Source organism: Phyllostomus discolor, chromosome 5, assembly GCF_004126475.2.
Source record: "Phyllostomus discolor isolate MPI-MPIP mPhyDis1 chromosome 5, mPhyDis1.pri.v3, whole genome shotgun sequence".
Classification (NCBI taxonomy): domain Eukaryota; kingdom Metazoa; phylum Chordata; class Mammalia; order Chiroptera; family Phyllostomidae; genus Phyllostomus; species Phyllostomus discolor.
Genome location: NC_040907.2, coordinates 169,175,015 through 169,192,207, shown reverse-complemented (window position 1 = coordinate 169,192,207; position 17,193 = coordinate 169,175,015). Strand labels below are relative to the sequence as shown.

The 17,193-nt window shown below is 59.0% G+C and overlaps 1 protein-coding gene across 1 annotated transcript in view; it reads right to left on the bottom strand.

Annotated features, from left to right (window-relative positions):
• Window positions 1–8,375: 8,375 nt before the first annotated feature.
• The window catches only part of HTRA1 (HtrA serine peptidase 1), a 47,495-nt gene continuing 38,677 nt past the window's right edge, over window positions 8,376–17,193 (bottom strand). Inside the window, exons 4-9 of the mRNA XM_028512236.2 lie at window positions 16,014–16,208; window positions 14,802–14,834; window positions 13,335–13,449; window positions 12,145–12,202; window positions 10,585–10,680; window positions 8,376–9,064 (exon numbers count right to left, since the gene is read on the bottom strand). Coding sequence (XP_028368037.1) covers window positions 8,896–9,064; window positions 10,585–10,680; window positions 12,145–12,202; window positions 13,335–13,449; window positions 14,802–14,834; window positions 16,014–16,208 — 666 coding nt within the window. The 3' untranslated portion in view covers window positions 8,376–8,895. The remainder of the gene's footprint in view (window positions 9,065–10,584; window positions 10,681–12,144; window positions 12,203–13,334; window positions 13,450–14,801; window positions 14,835–16,013; window positions 16,209–17,193) is intronic.

The window sequence follows — 17,193 nt, the reverse complement described above, 5'->3', positions numbered from 1 at the left end:
TAAGGATGTGCATTATACGTGGGTAGTACTAATTCTGTGTCTACATAAATGTTTTTAATTCTTTTATTTATGCTTATGCATTAAAAGTGTAACTCTAGAAAGCAATAATGATATCTATATGCAAAATATTACCCTAGGGCCCTGGCTGGTGTGACTTAGTGAATCAAGTGCCAACCTGCAAACCAAAGAGTCGCTGGTTCGATTCCCAGTCAGGGCACATGCTTGGGTTGCGGGCCAGGTCCCCAGTAGGGGGCGCATGAGAGGCAACCACATCTTAGTGTTTCTCTCCCTCTCTCCCACCCTTCCCTCTGTCTAGAAATAAATAAATAAAATCTTGAAAAAAATATTACCCTGGAATACGATAATCAGTTTGGTTGCTAAATATAAATAAATAAAAAGTGGAATTAAATTAAACTGAAATATTTTTTTTCTGAAAGATTGCACTAAAAGTGTGGGTGCGCAGTACACACAGCAAAGTACACCATTTGTTCAGCTCCTCACGTATCGCCCATCACAATACGGACTCTTACAAACACTGGCGGCTCCCAACAGCCCCACACCTGCCAAAGGCTCCATCCGCTTCTCTGTCTTGGCCTTGGCCTCTTCTGATTTTCATACCACATATAATTAATGCACTTTAAATGTTAAATAAATCAACAACCTAAAGAAAGGTCTGCTGCTCTCTGGACTCCCCCCACTCCTTTCTCCCACGAGGAAGCACCGTGGGGAAGGCAACAAGGAGGCCCGGGCCAGGCGCGGCAGTATCCCGAGCACCGGGACAGGAGGCCTGACTCCCCCGCCGGCCACCAGCTGCCTGCCTCCTGCCTGCACAAGCGCCCGGGGGGTTCTCAGGTGGCAGGCTTGCACGCGAGCCAGGGGCTGGTGACTTGTTGCACGAACAGAAGGCCTTTGGGGAGAGACACACTGAAGAAAAAACTCTTCATACGTGACACTCGGGTTGCTGAGTTTTGCCAGAATGAAACCAGGGACCTTGTTGTTCTCATCACACATGGAGCAACCGTCGGATTTTTCGAGCAGCGTGGTAGGTAAGTGCAACGGGGAAAAGCCGGAGCAAACCAGCCTACGGACCTACACCCTCGTGGCCCAGGTGTGACCCTCCGCAGGTCTGTAAATGAAACCCTCAGGCCAGACGCGTGGTTCCCGGGCTTTGCTGTGCTTTAGAGCCCCTGTGAGAACTTGTCACAAATACCATCACAGATGCCAACGCACTGTGCCACTCTGCGCAGTGCCAGCTCTCGGGGGGTGTTTTCCTGGCAGTGTTATTAATCACGTAAGTTGACATAAAGAGTGAATGCACTAGAGTTGATTTTGAGGCGGCCAGGGGTGGGGACCACCAGCAGGGGTGGGTGTCTCTCTCTTCCACAGGACCAGACGCTGGGGCACAGGGAAGGAAGGAGAGAGGAAGTGCCCACCCACTTCAAAGCCGCTGCCTTGAGCCTCGTCCAGACCGTCGGCCACAGCAACGGGCACAGCGTGTCCCTCCGACCAGTTGCCTGGACGCCTCCCAGCCAGCTGAGGCCAACCTCAGGGCCGCTCTGCTTCCCGCTCACTCAGACAACTGCGCAGCAGCTCGAACCCCAGCCAGAGCTCCCTCTGCCCCTTCCCTCCCTCCTCCCCCACCCCAGTCCATCCCCAGTCTGTCTGGGACAGTTTCAGAGGAGCATTATAATGACAACAATGCGACACCACGTTCCCCTTTCACACTGGCTGCATATCGAAATCTCGTGGGGAGCCTTTCAGATCTGCAGAACCTGGTCACACCCCAGAGCCTCCGAACCAGAACCTCAGAGGCTCTGAGCCCGGGCCTGGGCGTCACCGCTCCCGAAGGTGCCCTCGGCGGTTGTGGTGCGCAGCCGTGTGGGGGAAAGGCCAGCCCTCTGGACACCTCGGGGCAGAGCACAGACACAGCCACTCAGAAAGACGTGACCATACTCGTCCCTCTGGCCAGTGACTCCCCTTCCGCCCCACGGGAATAATTCAGACTTGGCTACAGAGATGTTGATGCCAGCTGTCTACACCATAGCAATGTGCTGGACATATTTCAAAATCCAAGTCGAACAACAGGGGGTTCTGGTACGGTCTTATCCTGCAACCCTTACAGAACACTCTATGGTCTCATTTCTGAGACAGAAACGTGTAGTAGGGTAAGAGGCTGTGGGGCGGTGTCGGTGGGGAAGTCAGGCTGGGGTGAGCAGTGCGGGGACGACCTGGTGAAACCGCACATGCGTGTTTGCAGGTGGACACGGGAGCCCGAGGGTGCTCTCCACGAGTGGGCAGTGTGAGCAGGGAGGGGCGGCCCCGAATTCTCCTCAGTAGGTTTGATGAGTACACATTCCGAATCCACTGTTTTAGATCAGGACCCCCAAGGGTCGGCCCCCTGCAGCCTTGGTGGGGGATGGGGGTGCCCCGTAGCCACAGAATCCTTGTTGTTTACGGGTTGGTAGCCCCTGGGATGGCAGCAGAAAAACGTTTTCTTGTGACCCACACTCAGGCGTGACTTCCAAGATGCACCTAAGCGGCCGCAGACTGTTTGCACGATGGCATGCACTAAGGTAATACTCGTTCACGGGTTGCACGCTCTGTGGCCTCAGAGAGAGAGGAGCGTGCATCCCCGACCTCCCCTCAGGCGTTGTTCCAAAGACGCACACTAGATGGCAGCAGAGAAGCGCGTTTCCCGATGAACTCCGCCGTGGCGTTACTTACAATACGCGCTCTAGATGGCAACAAAAAGGGGCTCCTCTTCACGACCTGAACCTGGGCATTACTCCCAAGGTGTTATTCTGAGGGGCTCACGAGGTCCAGGGCAGGTGAATCGCTTGCTCCGTGTCCCTGGAAGGAGTGAGTGACTCACATCGGAGCCTGAGACAGTGACTGGAGGGTCCCGGAGCACAGGGGCTGGGGGCACAGGGGGGCGGTGGGAGAGGAGCAATGGCTGTAAATAAACATACCGGCAAGTTGCCACCTGGGACAAGACTGACTCGCTACGTCAGTTCCCAGAATTCCCTGCTGGGCGGGAGACGGCCCCCAATGGGAGGGAAGCAGCTCTCACCCCCCGGGCGGGGTGCTCAGTGGGCGTGCCCGACGGCGTGCGGGCTCCCCGGCCCTGCTCGGAGTGGGTCTGTGTCTCACTTGTGTCCACACAGTGTGGACACAACACCAGCGCTGGATAAAAGGTCACAGGCACAGCATGTGGGCAAGATGAACAGCAGACACTGATCTGACCAGTCCCCGAGCTCAGCGGCCGTTTCTCAAGGGAACACTCTCCCGAGACACCCCCCCCCCGCCCCCGCGTTCTCTTTGATTGACCTGCGTGGACACCTCAGAGCCGTCCGCACACGGTCACTAAACGTCAGTGCAGAGGATTGAGGAGGGACCCGACAGGGGAATAAACCAGGAAATAGCTCGGAAAGCCAGCCGAGCATTCTCGACTGTTGGGATTTCTGGTGAAGCTGGAATCCCATGGGAGTGATCCTCGGTTTCCAGGGTGCATTTTTTCTGCTCCCAGTGGAGGCAAGGCCTTCCAGATGAAGCACATTTTTTACCCTGGGTGTCGCTTCAGACTCTGCATTCCAGTGTAATGACTCAGCAGACGGCCTGCGGCGGGAAGGGCACAAAGACAGACTGGCACCTGGCAGGGAGCGGAGCGGGGCGCTCTGTGATGAATCGGAGACGGGCCTCCCTCCAGCCCCCGTCCCTGCCCACCAAGTTAATGACCCTCCGTGGGGGCAGGGCAGGTGACACTCATGAAGCAGAGGGTGAGCGCTCCTGTCCTGCAAAGTCATCCTCACACACCAGCCACCAAATGTGTGCGGGCCCAGCTTTCCTTCACTGCTTCACAGGTGGGCCGGCGGGAAACGATACCAAGGTGGAGATGGGGGTCTTCAGGGACAACTGTCCCTGGCACGGCCAGCTGAAGGGGATGGCGGCCCAGCAGTCAAGAGAGAGGACTCTGAAGCCAGACACCTGGGTCCCAGTGTACCGGCGACACCTGCCCCACCACCTGCCCCGCCCCACTGCGTGACTCAGGCTGTGCCTCCATAGTCTCATCTGTAGAATGGGGGTCCTCCCGTGCGGGTGGCTGAGGAGGCGGAGCCGCGGCGAAAGGCAAAACTTGCCTGGCCCACCGAGACGCATTTCACAGAAAGCTCCTCTGTAAAGGATCTGAACCACTTTTCACTCTTTTAACTGAAAAATGCATTTTGTCAGTGTTGGCTTCATTTTGATCTTGGCTGATTCTTGGCAGGCATGATGCTAGGCCGTTGCTGTTTGAAGTTCTAAATAAAACCACCGCCTGGTGGCAGGAAGGCCTGTGCCGGGTGCGTGCTCCACCCTCATGGTGATGGGAGCCGCAGGGGGCCACGGCCTCCCTCCGGGTGGGAGCCGGCTCGGACAGCGGTGAGTCAGTGCGGCTGGGCCCCAGGACACCGATGGGGCCCCTGATCCCATTGGCACCGCACAAAAGCCGGGGCTCTTCTGGTGTGTGCTTCCAACATGCCAGGCCATGTTTAATTCTAAGCACTGGCCTCCTGCCTGGCAGTCAGGGTCCCCTCTGTGAGCTGCGGCTAAGTGCACCCCGGGGGCCGAGGCTGCGTGGGTGCTCAGAAATATAACCCACGACACTTGTTTCCAACCAGGGACAGCTCTCCGATGGGCATCCTGATGGTCCTCTCAGACCCAGGCGGCCGACAGTCACATGTCATGAGCTGATTCTACTGACAGTTCTTTGGAACCACACGGAGACCCTGCGGGAGGAGAGCTGGGGAGTGGCCTGTGGCGTGATGGCTGCAGGAGAGGGCCAAAGAAGGCACTGTGGTGTGCAGGAGACCCCCGCACAGGCCAGGCAGTCCGTGGGGAGAGGGGGAGGTGGCCCAGAGGGAAGGACAGGTCCGCTCCCTCCAGCCTGCCTGGTTGCCAGTCTCATGCCCAGCACGGCTGCGAGTGAGGTCACACAACCCGCTCAGCCCAGTCCCTGCCAATCATCAATCAGCACTGGCAGGCCATGGGAGAAACCTATTTGCCGTCTTGGCACAAAGCCACTCCGATGCTGTCATGCTTCTGACCTCACCGATCACCGCCTTCAGGGGAGACGGCAGCTTCCACAGTAACCTTGAACCTGGCTGGGCTGGTCCGTACGCCCAGACATAGTTCTCTATCACACAACCTCAGCGAGCCTGGCCCCAGCTTCTGTGGCATTTGCCAAAATGGGCCCAGCCCCCTCCTTTCCACTGCCCGAGGCTCAGGGCTCTCTGAAGTATTAGCCCGGCGGGGGGAAGCACCATGCAAGTCCTAATAAACACACATGCTCTTCGTCGCTCCCAGACACGGGCATTCTCCCAGATTCTTAGATGGAGACGTGGAGCCAGGAGAGAGAAGGACCCTGTGCAGAGCTGCCAGGCCCAGGGAGCATGGAGCATACACCTGATGCGGGGCCTCTCTCCCGGCCAGGGCATCCGGACCAGCAGCCGGCAGGGCCAGATGGGAACCCGAAGATGGGGTAACACAGATGTGCTGGGGAAACCCAACCCCTGTGACTGACAACCCTGGAAGTTTTGCAAAAGCTGGACGCAGAGGCCTGGAGCCGAAAGAACGGAGACTGGGAAAGGCAAGGGTGAGCGGGAAGGAGACGGGGGTTGGGGGGGCGCCAGCTGCTGAGCCACCAGCCAGTGGGGCTGTTTGGGGGCCCGAAAGGACCTGGAAGAACCGCACACTGAGCTGGGGCCTCCTGACCACCTCCTAGAAGGGGAGGTGGACCCAGGCTAGTGCAGAGATGGACGGGCCCGGAGTCTGGGTCCCATGAAGGTAAAGGTGGGTGGGTGGGTGGCACCACACGGAGGCCATGGGCTCAGACCGCCCGGGCTTACGTCACAGCCCTGGGCTTAAGGCGCAGCCCCTGGCATATTAGCTCCGGAACTTGAGCAAGATGCTGAATTTCTGAGCATCCCTTTCCTCGCCTGTGGATGGGATAAATTTAGCATCCACCTGAGGGTGGAGCTGAAGAATTGAACCCGCTAACAAAGGCAACATGCTCGGGCTGACGTCTGCTGAGCTAACACCCAGCAGACGTTAGCTTCTGTGATTGTCATTACAGACCAGAACAATGGCAGGCTAATCACCAAAACAGCAGCAGCTGTGTGCCCCTAGTGGCCCGGTGCCATCGTGGTGAACGCTCACCACTCCGGGGCAGGCGGACATGGTTGGTGTCCCCGTTTCACACCAGGGGAAACGAGGGCTCAGAGGCATGGGTTCCCAGCACACACACGGCCAGTTGCGTGAGCGCGTACCAGGTGCCACGTATTGATTCATTCAATCCCCACAACAGCCACGGGACGTAGGTGCGATGATTATCCCCATTTTGCAGATGGAAAACAGGCAAAGAGAGGTTGAGTAACTGGCTCAAAGGTCACACAGCCAGTAAGACACAGGTAGTAGTGCTGAAGTCCATGCTCTTTCCAATCAGCTCTGCCTCCCAGGTTCAGGGCTTATCGGTGTTACAAAAACCTCCACCCCAGCCCAAAGCAAGAAGAAGCGGGCCTGCCCGTGGGGCTCAGTGGGTTGGGTGTCGTCCTGCAAAGCCAAAGGTCACTGGTTTTACTCCCAGTCAGGGCGTGCGCCTGGGCTGCAGGCTCGGTCCTTGGGTGGGGTGCAAATGGGTGACAACTCACGGACGCTCACCCCTCCCTCTTTTCTCCCTCCCTGCTCCTCCCTCTAAAACCTGTTTTTCAAAAAAAGGAAGACGAAGAAGAAACGTACTTCCTGGGAGGTCGGTGAAACTGCAAGGATGAGTGGGGGATGCTGGGGGAGCAGCCCCGCAGGGCCGTGTGGTCCCCCACCGGGCCCTGGACCCCGAGGGGCGGGGCGGCCATGGGGCCGAACTCACGAGGTCCCAAGGAGTGTGCCAGGCTGCCACGTCTGTGGCTTTCGATGTCACTGCACATGCAGGCGCGTCCCTGACCCCACCCAGCACGGCTGGAGCTCAGGGACAGGCTGCTGAGTGTTGACAGAGGCCTCAGGCCAGTCGGCCGCCAGGCCGATTTCTTCCAGAGGGACCATCTGTGACCTCCCCAGCGTGACAGGCTGGGGAGAGATGGGTGCGGGCCGGGGCTGGCTCTGACCCCAGCTCCACCCAGCATGTCCTCCCCGCCGGCGGCTGCACCTCAGCCCCGGGGACCACCCAGGGGAGAGGCCCACAGGCCACACGGCTGAGGAGGAGGGTCTGGAGCCACAGGCCCTGCTCTGAGTCCTCTGAGTCATCACCCCTTTCAATGCACAGGGCGGGAACGCCGGCAGTGAGAGGACTTACCAGCTCCTTCCGGCCCCTGTGAGGTCATCGGGGCGGACGGAAGAGGGACGCGCCGGACACAGCTGCTCAGCGGCCTCGCGTCAACACCGACGAGGCCGGTGCTGAACTGGACTGTTCCTACGTTTCACTTGGGCCGTGGGCCTTCCACGGCCTCTCCTGTTCTGAGCTGATCTCAGCGGGCCTAGTGTCCTATTGTCCAGGAAGGGCTGAGCGCTCCGTCTGGAGAACCGAACCTCCATCCAGTCCAAGCCCCCAAAAAGGGCCATTGACCCTCTGCTCTTAGTTTAAACAGCTCCCTCCCTCTCTGGTGTGCGCTCCCACGGGGCTCAGGCCTGTGCGGACTCCAAGCTAACGTTTTGCAACGGTCTTCTCGGGCCCAGCTCCCCAAGCCCCTGGAAGCCTCTGCAGAGACAGAGGTGCCTCCAGCTGCCTGAGCCTGTGCCTGCTCCGGGCCACTTCCAGGGCCGCCCTGCTCTCCACCCCTCAAGGCTTACGGTCTACTTTTTAGTCCAGAGCCCAGCACAGGTGGCCTCGGCTTCAGCCTGTGCTTTCTGGGGCCTTACGACAGTTTCACGTCGCACCCCAGTCTCCTGCAGTGTCTCCCTTTCAAAAACAAAAAAATGACCTGGCTTCTTAAACGAACTCTGGGGAGAGAGGGGCTGGGTCCGTCCTGCTCTGCACTCTCGCCTGTACTCTGAGTCCCGAGCCCGGCGCAGGGCAGGGGCCCAGAAGCCCTGTGTGGACTGACGGCACCGTGTATGGGGTTGACTGCCTCCTCTTAGTTTGAAAAGCTCCCGACGCAAGTGCAGCTGCCCTCAAGTCCAGTTTCCCGAAGCCAGGGCAGCCGGGCGTGGACGTTCGTGACACCAGGAAGCCCCGCGGGTGACTCTGAAGTCACGGCTAAGAAGACTCCAAGCTCAACGCTGTGTGGACAACTCGGTTGCACGAGGAGCCCACTGACCCGGCCGGCGCCTCCCGGGAACTGCAGCCAGCTGTTCGGAGGAAAGGAAAGGAAGCACACCAGAAAGCCAGGTATGAAGAAGTAGTTTAATAGCTCAAACTCAAAGTCATTGTGCTCCCAGTTCTGCGGAGTGGCCCGGAGAGGCAACTTTGGCTCCCGGGGAAGCCAGCGTCCGCCCTCCTGTGGTCTCGGCGTCTGCCTCCTCCGGGTGCTGACTCAGCGGGAAGCACGCCCGCGCCCAGGGCCGCCGTGGCTCCCACGGGGCTTTCCTCTTATCTACGCGTTGTATCAACGGCCTTCCTGGGACTGGGATGATGACTCAGTTATAAAGGAGACGGATGTTGGCTGTCTAAGCAGGAACAGTCCAAGCTGGCAAGAAAAAGCACACTGCGTACATAGATACAGGAGGGCGAGTCTCTGCCTGCGGACCTACAAGGTACATGGGTTTTGCCTGCACACTATCAAGGAGAAGTCTGTTGGCCGGGGTGTTGCTGCGGAACGAGCAACGTGGCGGTCGGAGTGTTGGGTGTCCCGTGCCACCAGCCCGGAGGCCCCGCGCATCGTCCACGGCAGAGTCTCTGAAGGAAACATGAAGTCCAGCTCATGCCTCAGCCTATGGGTCGATTTCCTCGGGGGTCACCGTGAGCATCACGTCTTCGTTGCCCCGGCGGACCACCATGTTCAGGGTGCTTTCCTTTTTGATGACGTCGCTGACGTCATTGGCGGAGACCACCGACTGTCCGTTGATGCTGATGATGACATCGTTTTCCTTGAGCCCGCCGCTGCAACACAAGGGGAAAACCACGGTAACGTTTCCCTTCCTCCCGTCTGCCTGCCACGAAAGGTGACCAACCCGGCGTTGGCAGAGGCGCAGTTTAGGGCCCAGAAGCCCGGGGCGAACAGGGAGGGTGGTGGTGGACGTAGGTGACGTTAACCCCTGAAGGGCTGCGTCATTTCCTTTTGAGATCTTTAGGACAAACTGTCTGTCGTGTCCACTGCAGAAATGCTGCCAGCACGCGTGTGACCCATGGCAGCCTGGCCACAAAGGAGGCACAGGTGAGCCATGTTCCACCTGCCATGTGCCACGGCCAAGGCCAACTCTCTTGTACTGGGTGTCACAACCCACAGAGCCGTTCCTACAGGGGTGGGAGGAACGGTTCTCTCGTGGGACACTTCTTTTGCCTTATTGTTGCTGTAACTGTGGCCCTTATGTATGACAGCATCAAATGAGCTGTCGAGGTCCTTAATGGTCTAGCACAGGGGCGGGCTAACTAGTTCTGCACAGGGCCAGGCAGGAAACATCCTAGTCTCTGCAGGCCTGACTGTCTTCTGCCACAACCACTCGCCTCTGCTGTCATACTCCAAAGCCACCGTCAACCACAGTTCCTGTATTGGGTAGGGCCATGTTCCAGTGAATCTTCACATGCAGACACTGAAGTTGGAATTTCACATAATGTTCATGTGTCATAAAATACTATTCTTATTTAGCCCCTGGCTGGCGTAGCTCAGTGGATTGAGCGCGGGCTGCGAACCAAAGTGTCGCAGGTTCGATTCCCAGTCAGGGCACATGCCTGGGTTGCAGGCCACGGCCCCCAGCAACTGCACATTGATGTTTCTCTCTCTCTCTCTCTTTCTCCCTCCCTTCCCTCTCTAAAAATAAATACATAAAATCTTTTTTTAAAATACTATTCTTATTTAAAGTGTTTTCAAGCATTTAAAATGCAAAACCCATCCTTAAGCTACAGGCGGGATGAAAGCGGGCAGCCCGCCCACCCCGGCCCCAGGGAAGCTCGCTGGCCTCAGTCGGCCGCTCTCCTCCGGGCAGTAGCTCAGGGCGGGCGACAGACCCTGACTGTGGGCTGCGGTCCTTCTTTCCATCTTACTTCGCTGCCCGTACTTGGCTATTCTCCTAGAGCTACGGACAGGCATGGCCGGACCTGTATGAGACACGACTAGAGGAGGAGGAGGAGGTGCGTCCCGAAGCCCAGCAGGATGCTGCCGGGGGTCTCGGGGGCCCTGCTCCTCAGACCCTCTTCCCCAGCCAGGCCTGTCTGGGAGACTCATTGCGCGTCCATAGCTCCTTCTATCTGGATGACCCCGCGTGAATCGAGGACTTAGGCAGGAAGCTCCCTTTTGCTGGTGAGTCCTAAGCGGAACCAGGTAGGAAGGCCCAACCGGCAGGACTGACCAAGGGCATCCAACATATTGTCCCAGATCCCCACAATCACCTGAGCTGACGAGAAAAGCACATGGGCCCTCCCACAACCCCCAGAGACTACAAGGGAGAGGAACTCCCACTCACGCTTCGGCAGGGGTGTCAGGAATCACTTCGATGATATACGCCCCCGAAAGCACATCCGGGAAGTCTCGGTGGCGGTCCTTCAGCTCCTTGGCTTTGCTGCTCAGGAGAAAGAGCCCCCGTGTTAACGTTAAGCACCAACGGGCCTTCCGCTGCGGGGACCCGGCTCCCCCCGGCTTCTCCTCCTGTCCCTGAGTCTGAGGCAGAATTCCTCCGGGAGTCCTGGCTCTGCTTTAAACTGCCTGTCCGTGAGATGCAGAGATGTATCCGGTAACAGCGAGAGAAGTGTTTCATCATTATTACTAATTTTATTCATTAACGGATAGTGGCTACCACTCAAGGAGTCAGCACCAGACAGCAGTTGGCTGGTCTGGAGCCTCAGCGCTGCCACTTTCTGTGTGACCTTGGGCAGCAGCTTGACCTCTCTGTGCCTTAGTTTTCCCAAATGCAAAGGAGGGATCCTGGCTTGGCTCTGTGACTCGGGGTGTTGGGAGGATTCGATGGAATCATCCGCCTGCAGCACCACGGCCTGGCACAGAGCAAGCAAGTGATGAATGGTGGCTAGTGTCACTGTGGCTGCGCTCACTGTCACCACCCACTGACCCCAGCCTGGACACACATTGAACCACCAGGTCCCTGTCACACACCCAAATGCTCCACTACAATGTTATCCCCACCCTGGACAGCAGGGAACAGAGGCATTCCGAGGCCACGTCAGTCTCAAGGTCACAGACCAGGACCTGGCCGGGCTCAGACGACAGCCCCGGAGGCCGGACCCCAGGCTGACACCTCTGTCTCCCATAGTTCAAGGCCAGAACTGCAGTCCGTTTTAGTCTTGGCTGGGAAAGGTACCGGCATTCGTAATATGCATCTAGCCTCTCATACGGGTTCACAATTAATTCACAGTTAATTAGCTACACTAATAGTGTAGTAATGTCTATATGAGCAAGCTCTGCCCTTTGCTGAGTTTACCTACAACAATTTCGACCGCGCCCTTGGTTACCAGCACTCGTGTGACTACATCAGATTTCCTCATCAAGGCTGAAAAACACCAGCGTGTTCTGGGCCTGGCAGCCACATGCCGCAACCTCCACCAGCTCAGAAAAACAAGCCCATCAACCTGCCGGCCAGGCCCGGCATTCCTGCAGCCTCGGCCCACAGGCGGCGGAGCCGTGACCGGCGGGGTGGGGCGGGGTGCGCTGGCGCGCAGGGCGGTGCCCGGGGCACTCCCGGAATGTGGGTTGCAACACAGCAAGTGGCAAAAGCAAGGCCCGAGGGAGGGTGACCGACACCACCTGCTGTTCGGACCGGCCTTCAAAGACGGGGGCAGAATGTTCTGCAAGGAAGGACCTTTTCAGAACATGAAAACAAACTGAAAGGTAAAAGCAAGAGGTCAAGGGTAACGACCCCTCCTCTCTTTCCCAATGTGACACAGTTTTATCCAAAAACAGGGAGATCGGAAGGCAGCATAGAGTTTGTCCTTCAGGGGTACCAGCCAGCACCTTCTGAAGCTCAGGTTCACTTACACTTCAGACGCAGACACACATGCATCCTGCTACCCACCTGGATGAGAGCGACATCATTCGGATGCCGATATACTTCTTCTTAGTGATGGCTTTGCCTGGTGGGACAACGAAAGGACAACAGAAGGTAGCCCAGTTGGTGGCTGTGCTGGGGACACCAGGACCCATGAGGTCCAACCCCCAGTTTGCAGTGGAGAAGGTCAGGGTCATGGGGAAACAGGCCGAGACTGAGGTTCTGATGCAGCTGTGCGACCTTGGAAAGTCCTGTCCCTTCAGTTAATGGCTGAAAACCTAGGCGTGGTCCCCAATTCCTCCGGGCACCACCCTGACACCTCAGAGGGGTTCCAGCCCTCCTACAAACCCAGATGTGGCCCCATCCCTCCGCCCTGGCCTGGGGGACTGGAACAGCCTCTTGCCCGGTCTCCCAACTGCCACCCGCCCTTCCAGCTGAGTCACCTCCCAGCCCTGAGAGCGACCCCTCAAAGACATCAAGCAGATCTGAACGTCCCTGTCCGTCCTGCAGCTAACGTGCCCCTCGCCCCGGCCAGCGGTGGCCCGGGCTGATTTCACTCTACACCCACGCATTCACCGCATCCAGCCACCAGGCCTGCTCTCGGGCCCTGGGCTCACTGTGCTGCGCCCGGGGCGGAAGCCCCGGTCCCCGTCAGGACGCTCTCCCCCCACATCCCTACCCGCCGGCTCCCTCTCCTTCAGGCCTCAGCTTAGAAGGGGTTTCCAGCCACACCGTCTCCACTGGCTGTCCCTCCCCCGGCTCCCTAGCCGCCACCCTGCTCCGTGTTCTAGGAAGCACCTGCTGCTCTCTGAACCCCTCTTACCTGTTTGTGCACTGGCAGCCTCCCCACCGTCCCCCCCAGGTAGAAGGTAAACACCACCCCTGCAAGGGACCCCCCAGCCTGACCCGAGCGGATGGGCCCACAAACCCTCGTGGAATGACCTGCCCACATCTCAGCTTTCTCCTCAGTCACACGGGACTGAGGACCCGTCCCGAGAGGGCACCTGGCACCCAGGAACCCGTGTGAAACGCCCGAGATCTCAGGCCAAAGATGGAAAACCTCTGCGTCCTGACTCCGGGGCCCCACCACGCGCAGCCCTTGCCCTTCCTGACAGAAAGTCTCGGGGGTCCTCAGGCGCGTCCTTCCCCCACCCCACACCCCAGAGGAGGCCAAGCCTCCACTGCCCCTCCCACCGGCCATGGGGGCCTCCCCTTACCTTTGGCCTGTCGGTCGTGCGACTCCGTGAGGAACTTTTTGATCTTATCCGACGGGATGGCGAAGGAGATTCCGGCCGTCACTTTCAGAGTGTTGATGCCGATCACCTCCCCGTCCTGCAAGGCAAGACAGAAGCGGCCTCCTGAGCCCACAGGGGTTCACCTGCAGATGCCCACGGAGCAAGGACGGAGGGTTTGTATGGACGAGGAAGTCCTGGAGTGGCATGGGCAGGGGGCGAGGGGTGGGCGGGAGGGGTTGCGGCGCCCCAGGGGACGGGTATCACTGAGGCAGCGTTATGCCACACTCAGCAAGGGCAGACCCACACCCTCTCGGGGCTTGTCCTCAGGGGCCACCGTGCAGCAAAAACTGCCTCGGCCAGAGAGTTTCACAACACGCGCCTGTCTGATTTTTCACGGGGAAGGGTCTCCAAAAACCTCGGAGCCCTTCAGGTGGCTGTCCACACCCCCTGCTTGTCCCCTTTCCCTGACCTCAGGATCCCTCTGCGGCTCTGGGGAGGACCAGGATGGCCTGCTCCATCCCCAGAGACGCAGTTTCAGACGGCCGCCGAGGGCAGAGGCGGGCGGCGGGCGGGCACCGGGGGTGCACGATGGCCTCATTTCCTCTGCTTGTCTGGGACGGGCTTGCAGTCGTGGGAGAAGCCAGCCTGCAGGGCGTGCTTTGCTTCCAGATAAACCCAGTTTAGTCAACGCTACTCAGTCGGAAACGCTCCGGGAAGAGCAGGCCCGCCCCACCTCACGCCAGGCCACCCTTATTCTGAACACTCTCGGTAAACGGTTTGTTCCACTCGGGCTTCAAAGGGAAACTGGCCAAGAGAGTATAAATCACGCCTTGCACACTTCCTGTAGCACCGAGAAGGCGTCCCCAGCGGGGGCGTGGCCACCCCGGGCCTTGCTAAAGATGGCCTCGGTCACACCCCTCATAGATGAGAATTGAGACTTTTCGCTGTGCCCTGGCCCTGAGAGTCTGCTTCTGAGGCTTCAGTGACATCTGTGACAGTGGGGTGGCTCCTCATCCCAGCCAGGCCTGAAGGGAGGGCTCCCAGCCAAGACAAAGACTGCGGGCAAGCCAAGACGGCTCCTCCGGCAGCCCGGAGGCCTCGTCTGAAGGAGACGTCTTTCTGGGACAGCCAGGAACTGCTGACACCTCCAAAATGAAGGCCTGCTCCTTCGGCTACTCCGGCGGGGGACCCGCATTCCACCGCGTTGACTCACGGCTTGGAAACACAAGCGTGTCCCCTGGCATAACTTACAACCCCTGGCTCCAGCATCCCTTGCTCTGCCCAGAAAGATAGGGAGGGTCATTCACAAGGACACAGGACATTCACGGGTTTCACTTTAAAAGAATGAATATGGTGGGCAAGTTCATGTCTGAAAAGCAAGCAAAAAAAAAAAAACAAAACACAACCCCCCAAAATAGCATATGCACAGATTTTTAAAAAGGGCCTTACCAGGTTTACGAGTGGGCCTCCCGAGTTTCCATACTGAAATTAAGCAAAAATGCAAAGGTTAGAGTTTGAATCTTCCCACACCCCAGTCTCCTTCCCCACCCGGCAGGTTCCTGGGTGCAGGCTCTTTCCTGTGATTGGTGCCTATCACCCGAACATGCTGCTGGGAGAAAAGGGACCTTAACCGTTTTCAGAAGATTTTAGATATGCCGTACGTGGATTTTTTTTTTCCTCCAAAGCTCAGAGGCCAACTATGAACTCCCTAAAACGCCCAACACAACTTTCTCTCGGAAGCAGCCCGGCGGCCCACCGGGGCCGCACGCCGGCACTTCAGCCTGCACAGCCCCCCGATCTGGGTGACCCCTGCGTTGCTGCGGGGGCTGGGAGTCCGCGTGGCTTGTTGTCTTTCCATTACTTCATGCGGACCACCGGAAAGCCCGGGAACGAAACCTACCAGAGGCAGCGAGTGCACCGAATGCTGTGTTTCTTATTTATTTCAGACGGATGTGGAGGGGGGAGAAAACATTGCTTTTTATGGACGTCAGCCCTACTGGGAGATAACTGAAGTGGGAAAGTGCGATTTTAAAGAGATTCCGCCCTGGCTGGCGTAGCTCAGTGGATTGAGCACGGGCTGCGGACCAAAGCATCGCAGGTTCGATTCCCAGTCAGGGCACATGCCTGGGTTGCAGGCCACAGCCCCCAGCAACTGCATATTGATGTTTCTCTCTTCTCTCTCTCTCTCTCTCTCTCTCTCCCCCACTTCCCTCTCTAAAGATAAATAAATTAAGAAAAAAAAAGATTCCGCTTCTGAGATCGTGTGGAGCAAGCAACCCCTGGCCTGGTCAGGCATCGGGTAGTGCAGGGGTCACGCTCAGGGGGCGCCCCAAGGCGCAGCAACCCCCTGCTGGCACTGCAGGGCCCCTGCCAGGGTGAGCATCCCTCCGGCTACCCAGCTGCCACAGCGGTGCCCCCGAGGGCCCCAGGGGAGGGGAGTTCCTGCAGGCTGCAGACCCTGGCAAATCTGAAGTCCCCTTCACAGCGGTCCCCGGGGATGGCGGAGGGGCCGAGGACCAGCCCGCAGCCTCACCTGTCTAGGGCCTCGAAGGGAACTCCCTCCCTATGCAGCACCTTGAGGGTCGGACCCCAGCCCCGGTCCCCAAGCCCGGCTTTCCCAACACCCGCGGGACCCCAGCAGACGGCCGCGGCCGGGCTCACGTTGATGATGGCGTCCGTCTGGATGTAGTCCATGTCCGAGTTGCGGAGCCCCAGCTCCTTGCCGCCGCGCTGGGTGGTGCTGACGATGCCGGTGGTGACCGTGTTTTGAAGGGAAAAGGGGCTCCCGATGGCGACCACGAACTCCCCGGGCCGCAGCTCCGACGAGCGGCCGAGCAGCAGCACCGGCAGCTTCCCCTGGAACCACAAGGCGGGCGGCGCAGCGTGTGGTCAGCAGGACAGGCGCTCGCACCTGGGTCGTGCACGCTGAGCCACGGTGGCACTTGGGCACACCAGGCCTTGCGGCCATCCGGGTCGGTCCTACGGGCCTGCCCACCCGCGACCACCCACCCATCACCACGAGCCGTAGGAGCTCTGGAGCCACTCGCCCAGGAAAATGTGGGAAGGTTACCGAGGGCCACCTTAGGAGCTCGGCAGGTCCTAAGCTACCAGCAAGCTACCAGCAAGCACAGCCTTACTCTGACCCCCTGAGACCAGGAGACAGAGGGAGGCACGCTGCAGATTTGGGGCAAGGCTGCCTGGGGTCACCCTGGGGCCCAAGGCCCAGGGAGGACGCTGAGACCACAGGCCACTGGGTGGAAGGGGCAGGCTGGAGCTGGCCGCCCTTCTCACAGGCGCGGCCTCCCGAGTCCTGGGCAGACGGGAGCACCGAGGGCTGGGGCTGCACTGACTCAGACCGGTGCGTCCTGTGCCGAGTCCGTGGCCCCTCCGGCGAGCGGCAGAGATGGGGGTGGGGCAGCAGGGCATCCAGGACCCCAGATGCAAGGACCACCTCTGCTCCTGGCTCTGGCAGGCAGATCAGCCCGACGAGCCCGACCCTGGATGCCCCGTGAAGGCTGGGCAGAGTCGGAGCCCTCAGACAAGGCGGAGTTTAAACCAAAATGGGACAAGTAGAGCCAGCTCGAGTCACCAGGCTGAAGACAGCAAGGCTTCCATCGGGGCGGCCTTAGGCCCTCCCGCCCCCCCTTCCTCCCGAGAGCCAGGCAACTCTTTTTGCCTTTGTTCTCGAGTCAAAGCAAACAGCTGCCCCCTACAGTGTGGACCAGGCCCGGGAGGCAGCGCTCTGGCCCGGGCCTCACGCAAACTGCAATGCAAGGGCCCCCTATTTGTCCACCCCCAAAAGGGATGGGGGGGTCGGGAGGGTCAGGAGGTTGGGTGGGAA